The sequence below is a fragment of the Trachemys scripta genome, chromosome 9 (genome assembly GCF_013100865.1).
Source record: "Trachemys scripta elegans isolate TJP31775 chromosome 9, CAS_Tse_1.0, whole genome shotgun sequence".
NCBI classification, from domain to species: Eukaryota; Metazoa; Chordata; order Testudines; family Emydidae; genus Trachemys; species Trachemys scripta.
This window is the reverse complement of record NC_048306.1, coordinates 98,362,407-98,383,785: the sequence shown is the minus strand read 5'-3', so window position 1 is coordinate 98,383,785 and position 21,379 is coordinate 98,362,407. Positions and strand designations below refer to the sequence as shown.

Below are 21,379 nucleotides of genomic sequence, written 5' to 3'. Positions count from 1 at the left end.
CCATGCCCCTAATAATTTTTTTTGCCCTTTTCTGAACCTTTTCCAATTCCAATATATCTTTTTTGAGATGGGGCGACCACATCTGCAGACAGTATTCAAGATTTGGGCGTACCATGGATTTATATAGAGGCAACATGATATTTTTTAATGAGTCATTTTATGGGTTGGGAAAGTGTTGTGGTGGAATACAAAATTCTGAGGTCTCTGGGCGGTCATATAATTGTAATCAAAGGCAGAGTGCATCAGCTTGTTGGGTGTACTGTTATCGCACAAGAACACACATCTTAACGTATCATAGTGTGGTTAGAAGTCTATCCTTCCATCACTGAAAGGAGTCCAAAGCAGAAGGGTAAATCTAAAAGCTAGATGTTCCCACTGGACTGACTTCCAGGATTCAGGCCTGGATGTCTCCACAAGCATAAGACTTAGGCCAGGGCAATGCCGTGGATAAAGGGCTCTGGATCTGAGAATGGGAAGTCAGAGCCGCAGCGCTGGCAGTTCTGAAAAAACAATAATGGATTTGAAGCATTTAAAGAGATGATCAAATTCCTAACTTTCTGAAGTTCAGTAAGCTGGTGGGTAAGTTTAAAAATGAATGTATTCGACTTAAAAAAAAAAAAAAAAAAAGTCCCGCCCCAGGGCTGGTTGTGCTGTGGCCTGTCTGCCAAATGCTGCCCAGAGAGTTCCATAATAAGGCTCTCATCTTTTTAATATAGAGCGTGGATCAAACTGGGGCATTATGTGTTCTCTAGGTAACAACGGTCTTTTGTCGATACTAAAGTACTCAGCGAATAATGGACTAGGATCTCTAGGGTATATCTACACTGCAATAAAGATCCTAAGCACAGCCACAGTTGGCTCAGTTCAGCTTACTTGGGCTTTCGGGCTAAAACTTGCGGTGTAGACATTTGGGCTTGGGATGGAGCCTGGGTCTGAAACTTTGCAAGGGTGTGGGTCTCAGAGCCTGGGCTCCAGCCCATGCCTGAACGTCTATCCTGCAGTTTTTAGCCTGAGCTCGTGAGCCCAGGTGAATTGACCCAGGCTCTGAGAATCAATGTTGAGATTTGCTTTTTTATTGCAATGTAGATGTACCCCTAGTCTCCATCTTTGAAGTCATATCTGTTTAATGCAAGCTAGGTGTGGCTAACAGGCTTCTGGCTAATTGGCAAAGTGGGGCTTGATCCTTCAAAGTACTGAACACTCTGACCTAGTCTAGCACAGCTCCTAAGCACATGCTTAACTTTAGCACATGTGTAGGCCCTTTTACTTCATTAGGACTATTGGCATGCTTAAAATTAGGTATATGCTGAAGTGTTTTGCTGGGTTGGAGCCAGTGTGCTTAGTACCTTGCAGGATCAAGCTCATGGTCTTCAGTTGAGTAAAACTGGTTGCCCCGGTACTACTTTCTACATTGTAGTATGGGGTATGCTTCCTGTCTGTGAGATTGATAGCCTTTGCATAATAAATACCAATTGTTAGTGCATCATAATTCAGATGTAATGGTTTGGATTGAAAGTTGACGTTCAAGATGTCAGCCTCATGAACACTTTAAATAACGTTCTCAGTTGAAGGAATAATTTTACAAGTTTAAATACATTTGTTTTTAAAGCTTTTCAGACCATAGGCCCCTCAACAGTTATTTGGCAGAAGAAAACCAAGGTCTCTAACTAAAATGTTTAATGATAAATGCAGACTGTATTTTAGTTTGCACATTAAGGACCCAATCTTGCAAAGATTCAAGCATGAGTATCTCAAATAAGATTATGCACGAGTAAATTATTCTCACACTTAAGTCTCTGCAGGATTGGCCTCTACATTTTAGCCCACTTGTCTGTATTTTAGACCACTGGTTCTCTTCTGTTTTGATCCTAGGTTAGTCTGATGAAAAATATTCTTCCAGTTAATTGAAAATAAAAAAACCATTAAAAATCAAGGAAATTCAGGCAACAAAAATTAGGAGGAGCCTAGGATTTATATTGACCAGCTACCCTGAATTAGAATTGTAATCGCCTTGTCTTGAGGATTTAATCACGTTATTTGCCACATGCTAATGAATACATTGTAAAAAAAAAATTTTTTTTAATCCAATTTTTTTCCATGTGAAGACGAGGCTGAAGGAGAAGCCTCAACTTTCAAAAGACCTTAAGATATTTCTACACTGTAGCTGGAGGTGTAATTTCCATTTTAGATAGATGCATGTGTGCCAGTTTTGGTGAAGTTGATGCACTAAAAGTAGCAGTGTAGCTATGACATGGCAGTACAGACTAGCTGCCCTGAGTACAACCTTGTCCGAGATTCTAGATACAGTAAGTACTTGGCTGACTAGCCTGTACCACCATCCATGCTTGCTGTTTGTAACGTGCTAGCTCAATCCGAGCTACACAGATATGTCTATCACCTCCAACTCCGTTAGCACGTGGTAGCTAATGCATACTTACAATATCCCTTTTAGCCTTGTCTAGACAAAACTGAAATTTTGTTTTAAAACCACCTTTTATCTTATTCTAGAGAGGGACTTTATCATGGCAGTTTGGAGCATTTAGCCCTTATTGTTACTTTTTTTTTTTTAGGTCATATTTTAAAATATGTTAATGCTGAAACACAAACCATAGAAGCCGATGAGGCACCTAAAATACAAAATATTAACAAGGAAATCGAAAACACTCAAAGTCAGTGAAACTTCTAAGTATGAAGGTGAAGAGAAATAACTTCCTTGATGGAGCCTGTTGTATTTAGAGTCCTGGGTGCGTCTCAGTCATTGCTCTTTTAATGGGATTGCATTATGACTAAGAATCCAAATAGTTGACAGCACATATTGAACCTATATTAAATTGTAAAGTCCTTCACCTTTAATTTAAAAAGCATATTACATTCCTTCTCTGCCATTGGCTATTTGCTGTTCCCTCGCGTTCTGTTTACCTTTCGGGGACTAAACCATAATTCTACTTATGTTGTACTTGTCCGTTTGGCAAATGGTAGATTTCTTTTGGCATAGCTCATAAGGGTCTGTGAGGAAAAACCCTTATTTTTTTTTATGTTGACATTCTTGTCAGACGTCAGCTTTTGCTTAAGGTGCCTATTTATTTAATACCTGCATATAAGTCATTTATTGTCTTAAGCCTCTGGGATTTGGGGTTTTGTTTGTTTTCTTTACTGTGTAACCTAGCATAGTATGTTCCCTTTTCTTGTGGTCTTCCACTGCTTCCTTTCCTTAATAAGCACACCTTCCTTGCCAATGTAAATGTGCCCTTAAATAGTAGCTACTTTGTAGCAAGTGTTCTTTTTTTTGTTTGTAAAATGCTCTCTATAGCAGGTTACCGAAGCAAAGCCAGGCGGCACAATAGTAGAATTCTTGTTTTTAGCTTTCCAGAATGTACTCATTAAATTTTCTGTGGGTGTACTTCTGTCTTTTTAAAAACAAAAACACCTATTATGTCAGCTAATAGCCTTAAGTAGACTCGTCCCAGAACAAAATAGACCCTTTCCTGTCTTCCCCACTCCTGTGTAGAAAAAAATGCTCGTGTGTGATCTTGGATAATGCAGAAACAAAACTGCTCTATATTCTAGACAAAGACAGGTTATGCTTTCCAACTGATGCAGAGTATGGTGTGCATTTCATGTGTAACTACCCTCTGCGCTGAGGGTAGCGGAGATGTTTCATGTTTGAATAAAATGTCTTAATTCTGGAGGGAAGGGGAAACTTGGACTCCTATATCTTATTCCCCTCTCTCCTCCCTCAAATGGTCTAGGTATTGGTTTCACAGGCAAACACAACAAATGCTATTTCCCAAATCCCAGTCATGATGGAGAGTAGCAAAATTCCTGTATCCTTACTTAAATTGAAGGAACAGTACAGTATGGATGCTACTTAAATGAGGGACTTGCAGATTGTAGCATTTTCCTATGTACTTATTTGTCTGCACAGGCAGGTTAGGGTGACCAGGTAGCAAGCGTGAAAAATGGGGCTGAGGGGTAATAGGCACCTATATAAGACAAAGTCCTGAATATCCAGACTGTCCCTATAAAATCGGGACATCTGGTCACCCTAAGGCAGGAGTAACTAAATACTGAGGGCTTCTCTACACACAAACTAAAACCAAAATAAACCAAGTGGGTGCATTTTGTATCATAAGTTATATTGGTGCCAGTCTGTGTGTGAACACTCTTATTTTGGATTCAGAATGTCCTATTTAGATTTAAAAACAACTTAAGTTAAATCGAAAAAGGACACTCTTAATTTGAAATGAGCACAAGCAGATTTGTACTGAAATAACTTGGGGCTGGTCTACACTACCGCGGTAAATCGATCTAACTTACGCAATTTCAGTTACACGAATAAGGTAACTGAAGTCGACGTAGTTGGATCCACTTACCGTGGTGGCTACACTGTGCTGTGTCAATGGGAGAGCATCTCCCGTCGACTTCCCTTACGCTTCTCAGGGAGGTGGAGTACACAAATCGATGGGAGAGTGTTCTCTCATCGATTTAGCGTGTCTTCACCAGACCCGCTAAATCGACACTCGCTGCATCGATTGCAGCAGTGCCAATCTACTGGTAAGTGTAGACATGCCCTGAAGGTGGGAATTACAACTGATTTAGGCTATGTCTACACTTGCTATTTAAAGCGCAAAATGTCCGTTTTTTGCGCTAAAACCGTGGGAATCTCTACACTTGTTAATGACTTCTTGCGGTGAAACTGAGAAGTTTCACCACAAAAAGAAACCACCTTCACGAGAGACATACAGTTCTTTCCGCTGTTCTTTTTGTGCAGTTGTGAAAGTGAAGACATGTTCTATCTGTGTAAACACCTTTTGGCCTCCGGAGGATAACCCACAGTTCCAAAAATGACCACTCTGGCCAGCATCTCCGCTGCTCTCACGCCAGGCAAACAGACGTTCGCTCCTCCCCCTGTAAGCCCAGGGAAGTTTGAAACTCCCTTTCCCTTTGTAGATGTGGCGGGGAAAGCAGCCAGACAACAGGGGGGGTTAAAAAAAATGCCACGAAAGAAACAAGGAAATAATGGGGCTCCTGAGACATGAAGCAGGGCATCACGGAGCACTGAGCAGGGATCCAGAATGCCTTCCGCTCACCCCCCCTCTTCCCACAAGACCTATCGAGAGAGCTGCACTGTGGAATAGCTGCCCTACAGCGCTGCTGTCATCAGGGATGGAAGTGCTGCTAGTGTAAACACTCTCTGAGGCCTGAGGAATTAAGTGAATACACAAACCAGCACTTTTCTTTCACTGGTTCCCTATCACCGGTGAAATTTACAGTGCAAAAACTCTGCAAGTGTAGACATACCCTTAGATAGTTTGATTCCAGTTTGTGTGTAGCTACGCCCTGACTTTGACCTCTGGGAACTCACCTCAGTTCAACTCTGAAGCTGCCTTCGGTAGGAAATTGCTTATAGACTAATCCCGCCCCTCCCATCCCCCATATTATTTCTCACAGTTGTCACGCTGCACTTGTGAGAAGTCCCAAGCAGTGCAAGTGAATGCATTGACAATTACATTCTCAGTAGTTGGTGTCATCCAGTCAAGATTGCGCTCACTGGTATCTGTTGCTCTAACCATTCTGATATAGCTACAGCAGTACAGTCCCCCTAGTATGAAGGCATTATACCAGTATGAAGGTGTTTAATACCTGTATAGCTATTCCTGTACAGGAAGAAGTATTGGTAGAAGGCACCTTTACACCAGTATGACTGCATCCACATTAGGGGTTGTACTGGTATAAAAATATATTGGTTAAAAAAATCATATCCAGAACCAAAATAATTCTACCTGTGCAAAAAGTGTGTGTAGACCAGGTGTGTCTGTAGCAGGCCTAACAATGCAAATGGCAACTAGAGGCCTACCCTGTTCTCAGTCCCACAGCCAGAGGTACTAATAGCTTTATTGCCGGAGGAGGAGGAGTTTGCCCTACGCTCTTCAAACTCAGCAGTCTGTTACTCTTCAGCTAATTTGATTTGGTTTTGGGTTTTTTAACTGTTTTCTCTGTGAGTTGTTTCTGTTAACTTATTTTTTTAATCTTCTTCATTTTAATGTGTGCCTGTTTGTCCATAAAGGGATATTACTCTCTCAGCCCTTGTGATGACGGATATGTAAGTTTCTATATCTTCTTTATATCTTTCACATTGCCTGCTGCACCCTGTCACATTCTGTATTTCTCTTCTTGCTCCGTGTATGATAATTTCACTTGCCCTATTGTCATTCATACCGAGTCACTGACTGTTATAGACACTAGTTATTTTTTTAAACCTATATAAGGGTTTGGGGAACCCTTGCATGGAGAACAAGATATAAATTCCAATGGAACTCATTCTGTGTAATGCATTTAACACAAAGCACCTCAACTCAAGAGCTGCTGCATTAATACAGCTTTTACCCGAACGAAGCTTCTTTATAAAGTGTAGGAGATGTTTGTTTGATCTGTGAGCCTTAATACTTAGCACTTGAATGGCACATTGCATCTTCAGAGTTCAGTGCAAACACTAGCTAACCCCTGCAACACCCTGTTAAGTAAGTCGATAAACTGCTTAAGATAACATGGCAGAGATTCACATTCTTTTCCCCAGAAGAGTTACTTGTATTTTTTTTTAATCACAAATTGAGATCGGGTACTCTAAACATGATCAAATACCACAGCATTTTCATTTAAAAAACCGAAAACAAAATAGTTCAGGGAGTGCTGATTGTGCCTTCTGCACCCCAGATGGACATTTGTATTCTGACAACATTACAAGTGCACCATAAGCATCTGATATTGCCCATAGACAGTGCATTCTTTGCAGAGAAAGGATATTAGTCTGCTAAACAATCTAGTACGAAATCAAACCATAAAGAACTACTGACACCTCCTTTAAAAATGTCAAGCAATGTTCTGTTTAGAAAATCGTGTGTGTGTGTGTATTTTCCCCCTGCACTACTCCTGTCTTTAGTAAGGATGTTTGCATAAAACATGATTTTTTTTTTTCTCCTCCATTTGCTGCTTTTACTTATTCCTTCTCTGAAAATACAGTGAAACCTGTAGAGCTCACCCTTAGTGGATAACCTCTTGTTTTAGGAAACTGCCCCAAAGTATCCCTGAATGCATGGGGCCAAATGTAACCTTAGTGTACCTCCATTGATCTTCACCCACTGAGTACAAGCCAGGCCCACCTGTACTAAAAGATCATCTCCATTAAGCAACCCATTTCTGTTGATCCTTTGAGTCATCATTTATCATGATCTTCACTTGGTGTTTGACATTCCGCTCACTTCTGCAGCAGCCAGTTGTGAGGTTTTAAGAAGAAGGATTGATTTCAGGTGAGGAATTAGCAGGAGTGAAAGGACGCTTGGAGAAACACGTATTGCTTTTTATGCTGATGTTCTTAGTATAAGATAGATAGAAAGATGCAAATTAAAAAAGAATCCACTTATTTTCAAAGCTATCCACAAAGCATCATTGGCCTCCAGCTAGACGGCATTTGTTAAGCTCATAAGGGTGATTCTTTTTTTCCACGCAATATTTCAATTCTTTACTCATAAGTTGTATACATTCTAATATGCTGGTACCTGAGGCAGCCTTTTAGTGGGATCACACTAACACACCATGATAATCTTGCACTGTCCTTTGATTCATTTATAAGTGATCTATTTTAGAGGATCTATTTTGTATGAGAAAAGAGAAATTTGCATAAGACAAAATACCTGTAGTATTATAGGAACTGACCATGGGCCAGATCTTCAGATCATATAAATTGGCCTAGTTCCAGTTACTTCAGTGGAGCTATGTGATTTACACAGGCTCAGAATCTGGCCCATTACGGGTTGCATCTGATTTTTTGGTTGGCACCAGCATATTATGAATAATGAACAAGTTCAGCATCCAAAGTGTAGGTATATTGTTTATATTTCAGGGTGCTAGTAAGCTGTAGTGAGCCTGAACTTCGATCTTGTAATTTACCTCTTCACCAGGCACCTCCGGTTTTAATTCTGACCTCAGTTACACCTCTGTAAATTCAGAGAACCTGCAAGTTTTACACTGGCTTTTCACCCTAGTAACTGAGATCAGAATCTGGCGTTCAGCTGTATGTTGTACCACATAAAATAATGTAGACGAGCCAGTTGGATGGATGCAGAGCTACAGTATTTGCTAACTCATCTTTGGTTTTTGGCTCTCACATTTTCTTTTATAAACATTGATTTCCCTTTGAACTTTTTTTTTCTATTCAACCCTGGTCACATTCATGCTTCGCTCCTTTCTGTAATGAAGGGTTGCCATCTGTAGCTACTTTGCATTATGACAGAATTACTTAAATTAATATGGCAACTGGGTCGGCTTTGGCAAGATCTAACACAGCTACATTAGTCATAGGCCCATGACCCTGCCAGACTGAGCTGTGCTTGGGCTATTGGTTTTTTATTTCCTCATTTAAAGATGCCTAGTCTCTGCATTCACTGTGTAGGTTTGAAAAATTGGCTGGCCGCAAGGCATATTTTGTGTGGGATTTTGTACAGAATGAAACCCTTACAATGTCACAGATACATTTATATACCGTATGTTCCTCTTAATCATTCAACTGGCAGCCTGCAAAATACTGTTATTCAAAAGGTTAAAAAATATCAGTGCTTGTCCCATGCAAAGAAAGATCAGGTGCATGGTGTCAGGGTGAGTAGATGGCTGTTAAAATGGCCTGGCGAGTCCTTTTATTGTTAGCTAATTGTAGTTAAAGAGCAACATTGCACTGGGTAAACTTGAAAACCTGAGGGGAAGCATTGTCTAAAACAGTGGTTTTCAACCTATGGTCTGAGAATCCTAGAAGTCCCGCAGACTGTGTCCAAGATTTCCAAAGGAGACTGTATCTCCATTTGAAATTTTGTAGGGGTTCGCAAATGAAAAAAGGTTGAAAACCAGTGGTCTAGAATTTAAGTTATAGGGACTGTGAATTAGGGAGTCTTTGTTTTCACCTCTCTGCATCTCAGTGTCCCTAGCTGCGAAGTGGGGATTTACTTACCAGCATCACTGGGATTTTATGAGGCTTGCTTTATTACAAGATACTCTGAGATCCTTGAATGGAAGGGCAGCATATTTATAGAATTCTTGGCCTGATGTTTTTGCTGTTTCTCCTACAATTATTTCTGATATCTGTTTTTAAATAAGTCCAGTTCTCCTCCAGAATCCAGTTTCTGCTAGACCCATGATACATTCAAAATCCCTATGCTTATGACATCAGAATTTGCACCGTTGCCATAGAAATAACTATGATGTTAATAGTTCAGTATTATGACTTCAGTATAAGAATCAAGAAAGAGGGGGGAGGGATAGCTCAGTGGTTTGAGCATTGGCCTACTAAACCCAGGGTTGTGAGTTCAATATTTGGGGGGCCACTTAGGGATCTGGAGCAAAAACAGTACTTGGTCCTGCTAGTGAAGGCAGGGGGCTGGACTCAATGACCTTGCAAGGTCCCTTCCAGTTCTAGGAGATAGGATATCTCCATTTATTTAAAAAAAAATTAGGATTCAATAGACTGTGAGGGATCAAAAATCTTAGTGCCAAATTGGCTCCCGTACCCCTTGTAGTCCCATTGAGTGCATTATGCAAAGCAGTCCACACTGGGATCCATACATACTGTAAGTAGATCCAGTTATCTTTTCCAGGTAAATTCTCATGTCACTTTATACATATTAGGAAAGGAGCATTGAACGTTAAATGCTTTCCCAGTGTGAAAGTCCATATTTAAAGTGCTTTGTGGAAACCGTGATTACAGTGAGTATTTTATTTGTTACTAAATTTGTAATGGGATCAGTTTCTTTCAGATCTCTTCTTTTTTGCCCCTGGTGGTAGTGGATGTTGTGCTGTGCTATTGTATGTAGAATACGCTGTTCATGAACCATAAGAGGTTTATTATGGATAGAGATGGGTTGGTGTGAGAGATATCTCAGTGGTCAGACTTACCTACAGGAATTGCTACCCTGCCTCATTATCTTTGAGTCCTTGAGCCCTTGTTCTGTGACATTTCTCCTGAAAATGCCACCTTACTAAAAAGCAGCTTAATTGTGTCAGTCAACCAGTGTGCCTAATGTTGCTGCTCTCTCCCAGATGTGCTGCTCTCAGGGCTACTATATCCAGGTGTGACAGTGGAGGAAATGGGATTGTGCCACTGTCCAGAGTGTATTCAAAGTACATAACTTAATCATGAGTACGGGAATGCCTGAATTAGATAGACCCAGATGAGCTCAGGACCATTTGATGCCTCGATGTCAAAGGGAGAGAGCTAAAACCAGTTTTTATAGTTTATGTAAAGGTATTTAATATCCTGAGACTGGAAACTCTCAGATCAATACCAAACAGAATGAATCAAAGTAAGCAAACAAACAAACAAAAACTTTGTGAAATATGCAGGATGTTGTGAGTGGAGTGGGGCTTGCAGTATATTTGATTTGGCAGGCTTATTTATCGGAATTTTGTAAGGGGTGTGTGTTCCACTCCCAGCTTACTGTGGGACAAAGTATCTTGTAGCTAAGAGAACAGCATTTTTATGGCGTACTGAGTAATAAAACAGGAGTTAAAATTGGAATATTATAACTAAAAGGATTGATTGCTCTGCAGTTCTTTCTTTGGTTATAAAGCCCTTCTACAGAAGGCTGTAGAGTTCTCAGTAAAGTCTGTCTTTATTCATAGAGATGGCCACAACATTAAAAAAAAACAAAACGGTGTGTGTCTCTGGCCACTGGGGAGAGCAGAGCCCCGGACGGGCTCTCTGCCCTCCCCCCAGCGCTCTGGCCGCCGGGGAGAGCGGAGCCGCAGCGGGCTCGCCGCCCTCCCCCGGTGCTCCGGCCGGTCGGGGAGAGCGGGGCCCCGGCCGGGCTCGCCGCCCTCCCTGTGACAATGCGGTTCTGGCGGAACCCAACTGGGAGTGCCAACTCAAGACAAATTGCTCAAACAGGGCAGTTACAGCCCAAGGCTGGGTTTTTTCCACCTCTAAGGCAAACCAAACCAGCCAGACTAGGAGGACTTCGGTCTCACCCCACTGGCTAACCACAAGTCTCACAAGCAATCTCCTTAGACACTCCAGTTTCCCAGTATTACCACCAGTGCCACTCGTTATGGGGACAAATGGTTATGAAAACCAATACCCCAGTAAAAGAAAAAGGTTCTCCTGATCCCAAAGGACCAAGGCCCAGACCCAGGTCAATATACAAATCAGATCTTACCCAAAAATCACGCTGTTGCCAATCCTTTAGAATCTAAAATCTAAAGGTTTATTCATAAAAGGAAAAAGATAGAGATGAGAGTTAGAATTGGTTAAATGGAATCAATTACATACAGTAATGGCAAAGTTCTTGGTTCAGGCTTGCAGCAGCGATAGAATAAACTGCAGGTTCAAATCAAGTCTCTGGAATACATCCCCCGCTGGGATGGGTCCTCAGTCCTTTGTTCAAAGCTTCAGCTTGTAGCAAAGTCCCTCCAGAGGTATGAAGCAGGATTGAAGACCAGATGGAGATGAGGCATCAGCCTTATATAGTCTTTTCCAGGTGTAAGAACACCTCTTTGTTCTTACTGTGGAAATGGAGTCTGGAGTCACATGGGCAAGTTCCTGCATACTTTGCTGAGTCTCAAGGCATATTTGCCTTCTCTCAATGGGTACATTGTATAGCTGATGGTCCTTAATGGGCCATCAAGCAGGCTAGGCAGAGCTAACACCAGTTTGTCTGGGATGTCACCCAGCAGCATAGCATAAGTTTGAAATACAGACAGTATAGAGCCAATATTCATAACTTCAACTACAAAATTGATACATACATATAGACAGCATAATCATAACCAGTAAACCATAACCTTGTCTTAGACACCCCATTTGACCCCCTTTATACAAGATTTGCATGCCACTACAGGACCTTGGTTGCAACAATGATCTATATGGTCCCAGATTATATCAATAACGTTACACTCCCCCTTGCGCTCTGGCCTGTCAGGGAGAGTGGAGCCGCGGCGGGCTCGCCGCCGGGGAGAGCAGAACCCCGGTCGGGATCTCCGCCCTCCCCCCGGCGCTCTGGCCGCTCGGGGGAGAGCGGGCCCGCGGCGAGTTCGCTGCCGGGGAGAGCAGAGCCCCGGCCTGGCTCTCCGCCCTCCCCCCGGCGCTTTGGCCACCGGGGAGAGCGGAGCCCCGGCCTGGCTCTCTGCCCTCCTCTCGGCGCTCTGGCCTGTCGGGGGAGAGCGGCCTGCGGCCGGGCTCGGCGCCCTCCCCTGCTGCGCTCCCCGCCGGGGGCGGCGGGAGGTGTTTTTGCCTGGGGCGGCAAAAAAGCCAGAGCCGGCCCTGTTCAGACCTAATCAGCTGTGGCCTGAGAACAAAGCGGTGTACAGCTATCCCTCAGCATACAGTATGGACAGGCATACGGTGTGACTCAGATGCTTGTCCAAGGCCAACTGAAAGCATCATGGAAACGGAATGTATAGCCCTATAAACCATGAGTGTTCTAGGAACAGCACTGGCTAGCTTTCAAATGGCTTTCTGTAGAAATCAAATAACTTACTAGCAATGTTTTACTGCTATTCTTGTTCTCATAAAATTATTTAAAATATAGGACCAAACAAGTTCCAAAAATAAAACACATTTGTTAAAGAATTATAATTTTTATTTATTTTAACTCATGTTAACCTAATTTCTGTAGCAGTGTTGTTCTCTGGCCGAGTCAAACACTGTCTGTTTCCTGCTTGTGCATTATTTAACAGCCAAGAGCATTCATTTAATTTTATTGCAGTATCCATCCCTTACCTAGCACTTTTCATCAGTAGATCTCAAAGCAATTTACAAAGAAAGTCCAGTATCATTATCTCCATTTTACAGATGGGGAAGCAGAGGCACAGAGAGGTGAAGTGACTTGCCCAAGATCACCCAGCAGGCCAGTGGCAGAGCCAGGATTAGCACCCAGGTCTCCTGAGTCCCTAGTGCTCTTTTCACTAGGCAACACTGAAATGTTGCAAATTGGCTTTTGTCGAAGTAATCATATATCTGGGCACAAGGACTCCACCATCTGTGACAAGATTAAATTCTTCATGGCATCTTGAATGATTCCATTATTTGCCATTGATGCTTCTAAACTATGTGCAGTCAGATTCAAAAGCAAAAAATCACCACGAATGTGGTAAAAGTGAATATACAGCATTAACCCCAGAGCAATTATGTAGAAGTAGGCATTTAATTTTGCATGAATAAAATGAGCCCATCACACTTGACCCTGAGAGCAGGTACAGGAAAAAAAAATGAGCCCCGGTACATTAACTAGTATTGTGAACCAACTCCTGTCGCTAAAGAGCAGATACTGCTTACGCTGAACAATAGCTTCTTCCATGAGTAGTTCCATTGATTTCAAGGGACTACTCCGGGAGTAAGGTAATAGTCGTGTGGTTAAGGATGGCAGAATTTGGCCCTTAATAGACTGTATACATTTTAGCAGGACAATAATGTTCAGCAGATTGTGAGTTTTCAAATAATACCTCACAAGGCATACTTTGTATAAAATGTATCCTAGTCTTGTAAAAAGGATGAACATAAGAGTACAGACTATCACATACCCTGCTAGTGATCTGAGGCATTTCTGAGGCATTTCCTTTGCCATCGGTGTCATTTGTCCATCCCCCTCCCCCTTCCAGCTTACCCATGTTACTTTTCCTTTTGCTTGAACATGCAGTGCAGTCACTGTTGTGCTAATTTATTGTCACAGAGCTGACTAAGGCCTGGTCTACACAAGGAAATTAGGTCGGTATAAGTATGTCGCTTGGGGTGTGCAAAATCCAGACCGACATAACGCCCGGGGTAGACAGCGCTAGGTTGACGGGGGAATTCTCTACTGCCTCTTGGGGAAGTGGATTATGTACCCGACAGGAGAATTCCTACCATCAGCGTAGGTAGCGTCTTCACTGAAGTACTACAGCAATGCAGCTGCAGCATTTTAAGTGTAGACAAGCCCTACGGTGCTAGAAATGATTTGTGATTTCATTGCCAGCTCAGGTAGGAGACAATGGTTTTGGGTCAGGGGAAAGCTTTGTTTAAACAAAACTTTCCTTTAATATTTACAAAAGCATCAAGGAAAATGGAAAAAAAACTAACTGAAAGGTAAATTGAATGTTTATATATAATATGACACATTTGAAAGACTTTTCCACTGGGAAAAGTAATTCCTGCAACATGGGAGCGCTGCTGTCAAGACAGGTTAATTTTAAGGCCTAAGAACCATTAATTGGCTCTTGTGTACAGTAGTTATTGATGTAAACATAACATAAAATGACTGTCAGTGCAACTGTAAGTTCATTCCATTTGTGAGAGAAATGTTCCTTGTACACCTCTACCTCAATATAACGCTGTCCTCGGGAGCCAAAAAATCTTACCGCGTTATAGGTGAAACCGTGTTATATCGAATTTGCTTTGATCTGCCGGAGTGTGCAGCCCCCTCCCCCCCCGAGCACTGCTTTACCGCATTATATCCAAATTCGTGTTATATCGGGTCGCGTTATATCGGGGTAGAGGTGTATTTGTAAGGGATACCTCTGACCATTGTGAAACCTAAGTGTTCAGTGGTACGTGAGATGGAGTCATTCAGTATTCTCTGCGGTGATTCCTGCCTTTCATCTTCTAAACTTCCCAGTTTTAAATCGGACAATAGACATTGATTATATGGTCTCTCTTGAAAGAGCTTGGTTATAAAAGAAGACTAATTTTAAAAGCATAAGTGGTAATGAGAGATTTTTAGAAAGTGAGCTGGAGAAATCGTCACAAAAGGAAGACACTGAATAGTCTGTGAATATTGCACACAGGTGACATCAGTGGAATACATACCAAGGAACCCTCTTATGCCAGAACTGTTTCTTCCCAGGCCCACCCACAGTCATCTTTAGCAAAGACCATTTATTAAAATAGATAAATATTATACATACAATGCTGACATTAACCAGTCAGTCTTCTGATGGGTGCTCATCTCTGATTCCTGAAAAAGGGCTGCTAAGGAGGGAGACAACGAGATTTAAAATGAATTAAGTTGAGGCAGGACCAGAAACAAGCATTGCTGCTGTGGGGTGCTCTGCTGACAACCATGTTTGTGTACATTGCTTGAAGCAGGGACTATGCCTTCCTCTGTTTTGTACAACACCAAGCATAGGACAGAGTTCCCTAGATACAATTCCTGTTTGTTATTTTGTATGTGAATTGGAAATTATATATAGAAAAAAGGCCCTTCAACCGTAAAGGGTATTTTTAAAGTATTAGAGTCAATGAAGACCTTCCAAGTGGCCCTTCATCTCTCTGACCCCAGCTGATTCTTATGAAATACCAGTCCTCACTGTTTACAATAGCTCACTGGCTGTAAGCCTGTTTTTCCTGCTCGCTGTTATCACTTTTTGCTTTCTTTTTGAAAGGCTTGGATCTTCATCAGGTGATTTTTGGAGTCTGTCGGCAAGGAGAAGTGTCAATCCTGAGCATAATCAAAGGCCTTTTTACTTGGGAGCTAGCATCTGATCGAACTCACATTGAAGTAAAAGCAGTCACTTCCCTCCAGCTTTCGTTATGTTTAAGTACACCATGGTGGTAGTAGTGGTAGGCTCCAAACCTCCCAGCCCCGATGAGAGAGAACACTGTGAATCCAATTAATAAGCACTGCCTGTGTAAAATTTGGATTAACCTATTGTGTTTCCTTTTCCTTTTCTCCAGGCATCAACAATGTTAAGAGCATCTTTAGCCCCTGTGTAAGTGTTTCTTGCTGAGCTTTGCTTGGTTATCTTGTAAAGAGAGTATGTGGGAGGAGACAGCCAGTACCCAGCTGGTTACTAATGAAAATCACTTGCCTCTCTGTGTATGGTTACCAACAACTGTTGTATGTGAATGCAACGTGGCCCACACGCCTTTTGTAAACTCTTGATGTAAAGGGATCATTAACATTCCAATCTCAGCAAACTATTTTTAGCCCTGTTAATATTAGGGTTACCATACGTCCGGGTTTCCCTGGACATGTCCGGCTTTTGGGTCTTTAAATAGCCGTCCGGGGGGAATTAGTAAAAAGCTAAAAATGTCCGGGATTTCCCCCCGGACGGCTATTTAAACCCCCAAAAGCAGCTGACAGGGCAGCTGCGCTGGCGGAAAGCGGTACCGGGAGCAGCATGGAGCGGCTGCGAGAGGTGGGTGCGGGTGGCCCGGCTCCCCCTGCCTGGGGCTCCCCTCGCCCGCCGGGGGGCGCGGGCTCCTCCTCTGCAGCACTGCCCGCCGCGGGGCTGGGGCTCTCCCAGGGCTCTGCACTGAACGCACCCAGCACCCCCAGGGCTGCTCCTGCCTCCTGGGCTGGCCCCAGATCCCCTCCCCCGGGGGTTTGGGGTCCTGCTGCAGCTTGCGCCCCTCTGCCTCCTCCGCGGGGCAGGCAGCCCCGGGGGTTGAGGCCGTGCCACCCCTTCCCCAGCTTCCCCCTCCAGCAGCCATAGCTCCCCCCCGCAACCCCCATAGTCAGCTTCTCTGCAGGCAAAGCTTGGACTATAGGGAGGAGAGCCTGCGATCCAGGGCTTCAGGAGCTGCAGCTGAGGCAGTGAGGAACAGCCCGGAGCTGCTGGGGCCAGAGCCTCTTGGCCAGCCACCGGAGGGAGCCGCTCAGCCGGGGGGGGGCCGGACTGGGCCGCGCCTCCCCTCCCCCCCCCCGCCACTCCAGCTTACCTGCTTCCTGCCTGTTTCAGGCTTCCTGCAAACATTTGATTCGCAGGAAGCAGGGGAGGGGGAGGAGCAGGGGGCGGAGCGTTCAGGGGAGGGGGTGGAGTTGGGGTGGGGCGGGGCAGGGACTTTGGGGAAGGGGCGGAGCTGGGGCAGGGCCAGGGCCCCTTGGAGTGTCCTCTTTTTCCAGGACTAAAATATGGTAACCCTAGTTAATATAGCTTGCAGCACAATATTTTACTAGCTGGGATTCAGTGGCTGTATTTTCCTTAGTTGTTATAGACAGTACAGTCCTGTTGTAGTTAGGTTCCCACAAGTCCAGGAGGAAAGGAAGCCCCGAGTAAGCTTAGTTGTGTGTTCCTAGAACCAAATTTGCAGTGGATTTAGTAGCTTTGTCCCTGAAGGAATAATAATTGTATGGCAAGTTTTTCTGTGATTGAATGATTTTGTCTTAAAGGGATAATGGCCCTGGGGAACTTATTATGAGTAGGAGCGGTTTTAGCAGAAAATGTATATTTCAGTACTCAGAACAAAAACAGTTTAATGAAAAGCAACTTTTAAAAAAGTCACCATTCCCTTGCAGTGTTGTGCTAAGAAGCAGTATTGTGCTTGTGTATGAGAACAGAATGCAACCTTCACTGGCAATGCATGTTACATTTGCCAGTTGATTTTCTCTGTCCAGCCTGAGCAAAATGTACCTAGTAAACAAATTAGAAATGGTGAAAAACCTAGTATTAAAAATCCTTTGAGTTCTAGTATTCTAAACTGATGTTAGTAGTCGAAGGAAAGAAGTCAAAAAATTGTGGGATTTATTTTCCTTTTAAAAGGAAGGACACATGCAAGTTGCTTTTTTGAAACCAGATTTGCTCTCTTCACTTACCTCACTTCAGTGAAGGAGTTCAACGTGGTTTTAATAAATGTCCTGTTTCCTATCTGCCATGTAGGAAAATGCAGGAAGTGCCATTGTTACCTTCTTTGGATTATGAGAAGTTGAAGAAAGATCTGATCAGCGGGAGTGATCGTCTTAAAGCTTTCTTACTGCAGGCTCTGCGCTGGGTAAGTGAGATGGTCTCACTACAAGTGAAGAAGGATCTCGTGCTACTGGCCTAGGCCTTTTCTGAAGAGCTGGAGCTAAAATCTAATTTTCAGACAAGATTGCTCACATCTGGAGAGAGCTGTCTTCCTCCAGAATAGGGTATGCGGGGGGCAGAGAGAGAATGCAGAGGCTTCTCTGCTTGCGTTTCAGTCAATGACACTTGCTGAGGCTCTGAGGAAAGTGCAGGAGGTGCCTTGTGAATTCCATCTGTGGCCTTTCTGAGTGGTGAAGGCCAACTGGAAGATTTCAGAACCTTCATTACAATGATGCCTGAGGGCGGGTAAGGGGTCCTTTTGTTTCATTGGGCATGTCTACACTACAAAATTAAGTTGACTTACATTAAGTTGATGTACAGCCACCACCATAATTACAGCGGTGGTTCACGTCCACACTTGCTCCTTCTTTTGGTGGTATGTGTCCTCACCAGGAGCACTTCCACTGGTTGAAGTGGGACACTAATAGCTGGCCCCGGGCAGCCCTGGGGTTCACAGCTGGCCCCCTCTCCCTGCCCTGGTGCTGAAAGCCTGAGCTATCAGTGCTGTGGCAGTGGGTCCTAGCTGTGAGCTTGCACCCAGCTCAGGCTGTCAGTGCCAGCAGGGGGCTGGGGAGGGCTCCACTTGGGGCTGACGGCCAACAGGCGATGTAAGTAATGTAGTGTCTAACCAGACGCTGTGTTGCCCTAGCTACTTTGACATAAACACTATGGCTCTCGTGGCGGTGGAGTTATGTCAGTGTAGTGGGCCACTTACTTGGGCAGAAGCAGCATTGTAGTGTACACACTGACATAATTAGGTGGATGTAAGCTGCCTTACGTTGACCTAACTCTGTAGTGTAGACCAAGCCAAAGAAATGATTGTGTGTCTTTGTTCAAGAAAAACTCTCTCGATAGGGCAATAATTGGAGAGAGACTGCCTATATCTCGAATCTTCCGTTTTGGGGGGAAACTGTAAGCATATTCTAGCAAAACTTTGAAGGTGGCAACAAGAATCTTTTAACTTCACGCCACGGAAGAGAGAAAGCTAATGGAGGGATTCAAAAGGAAGGCTGACATGGGCAAAATGACAGGCAAGAAAGATGATCCTATAAACCAGGTAGATGCAGTGTAAACTTTCACACCCTATCTTGCTAATGACTTGAGCCCTGTTGTGGGTCTCTTCCCTGTCTATCTTACCAGGTCAGTCCTGTGCAGATGCTGACAGAGTCTGAATGAGTTTTGTGGCTGGCCACTGAGCTGAGAGCACTAAATTCATTTCACTTGCTGTCAGACCTCAAAGTTGAATTCATCCTCTATGTGAGAGGAGGATTAATTCTCCACAAATAATTCTCCCAGACACTCGCTCACATTAGCATTAATTTATGTGAATGATTAATTTGCCACACCCCCTCCCCCATTTTTTATAGCGCTTGACGACGTCTCATCCCGGTGAGCAGAGAGACACCGTCCTGCAGGGTTATATCAGCAATGACCTACTGGATATCCACAACAGTAGCCAGGTCAGCAAGAGTAGATCTTACTCCGGTTTGTGTGTGATATTATTGATTTTTATAATGTGCTGATCAGTAAACTCGGTCTATTACAACATACAAATAATTAAACAGGTTTGTACATGATCTGTTGGGTTGAGACACACATTTCAGAATACATTGACCACTAACACAAACTCTCTGTCAGGGGAAGGGTTGGTCTGTCTGTTTTTGGGAGCTGACCTTTTTCATCTTAATTGCTATGTTGTGGGATGACCTCTTAACGGTGGTCCATAAGCCAAAATATGACATTTATCATTTATGCAGTAGGAGGGCCCAGTCCTGCTAGGCCTTGAGTACCCTCGACTCCCATTGAGGTCAGTGGGATGCACACGGTACTCACAGGAGATGCTAAGCACCTCATAGACCAGGCCCTGAAACAGTTTCTATAAGTGATTCTGTGGGGTCAGTTTGCTGAAATACTAGGTGTGTGTCTCTGTGGTTAGTGTTGTGCTGTGTTGTGTTACTAGAGTTCTTAATTTAGGTTTATACTGCATGCAAGTGTGTAGTACTTGTGGAGACATGGAAGTTCATTAATGCATTGAGGACTTGCCCCTGCGGCAGTTGAAATCGATGGCAATTATACCATTGACTTACTTCAGTAGGAACAGGATCAGATCCTAACACAGGAGGTTGGCTCTCACTTGTGTGACTTGTCACAGGAGAATGACTCACTCGATAAATCTTTTTTGAGTAAATTATGGATTGTAAGAGGATACACTAAATTCATTTCTCTTGTGACCCAGAATAAGAATTAAACTAGGATTTAGTTCTTACGATGTACATACAATATATCCTTTTATGCAGCACCTGCAATCACATTTTAAAATTCAGTAAATTCAGCACTTATAACTTTTCTTTCGCAGAATGCTCTAGCCTGCATATTGATTGGAAGGGGTCCTCAGTGATTGATAATCCAGCTGGGGTCATTAACAAAGTCATGACTTTTATATTTATTGATGATAATTAATTTTATCCAGAGTAGCAGTTTCATTCTTTATCTATTTGATGCCATGGGTCTAATTTTCAAGATGTAAACCCATTGTCCTCATCAGGATGCATTTGTTGCCTCTACAGGTACCCTAGAAATCATAGAAATGTAGTGTTGGAAGGGACATCAAGAGGTCATCTAATCCAGTGGTTCTCAACCAGGGGTACGCATATTCCGGGGGGTATGCTGAGGTCTTCCGGGGGTACATCAGCTCATCTAGATATTTGCCTAGTTTTACAACAGGCTGCATAAAAAGCACTGGTGAAGTCAGTACAAACTAAAATTTCATAGACGGTGACTTGTTTTATACTGCTCTATATATTATAGGCTGAAATGGAACTACAATATTTATGTACCTTTTGATTTATTTTATAATTATATGGTAAAATGAGAAAGTCAGCAATTTTTCAGTAATAGCACTTTTGTATTTTTATGTCTGATTTTGTAAGCAAGTAGTTTTTAAGAGAGGTGAAACTTGGGGTACGCAAAACAAATCAGACTCCTGAAAGGCGTACAGTAGTCTGGAAAGGTTGAGAACCACTGATCTAGTCCATGTCTTCCCCAGCCCCATGCTGAGACATGGTAAGTATACCTGGACCATCCCTGACGGTGTTTGTGAAATATTCTTTAAAACATCCAAGGAGGAGGATTCCATCACCTTCCTGGGTAATCCGTTCCTGTGCTTACCTATCCTTATCATTAGAAAGATTTTTCTAATATCTAACCTAAATCTCCCTTGCTGCAAACTAAGCTGATTACTTCTTATCCTACTCTTGGTGGAAATGGAGAATAATTGATCACTGTCTTCTTTATACTTTTTACATATGTAAAGACTTATCGCGTCCCCTCTCAGTCTTCTCGTCTCTAGACTAAACATGCCCAGTTCTTTCAACCTTTCCTCATAGGCCATGTTTCTAAACCTCTTATTTTGCACTTGTCTTGATTGAATTTCATCTTAATAATTTCACACCAATTCTCCAGTTTATCAAGATCATTGTGAATTCTGATCATGTCCTGCCAAGTGCTTGCAAGCCCTCTGAGTTTATCATCTGCAAATTTCATGAGTACACTCTCTAGTCCATCATCCAAGTCACTAAGG

At 43.1% G+C, this 21,379-nt stretch overlaps 1 protein-coding gene across 1 annotated transcript in view; it reads left to right on the top strand.

Annotated features, from left to right (window-relative positions):
* ARMC9 (armadillo repeat containing 9) overlaps positions 1-21,379 on the top strand; it is a 96,143-nt gene that overhangs the window by 39,659 nt on the left and 35,105 nt on the right. The window contains exons 9-11 of the mRNA XM_034780545.1: positions 15,689-15,723; positions 17,614-17,725; positions 19,167-19,259. Of these exons, the coding sequence (XP_034636436.1) occupies positions 15,689-15,723; positions 17,614-17,725; positions 19,167-19,259 (240 nt within the window). The remainder of the gene's footprint in view (positions 1-15,688; positions 15,724-17,613; positions 17,726-19,166; positions 19,260-21,379) is intronic.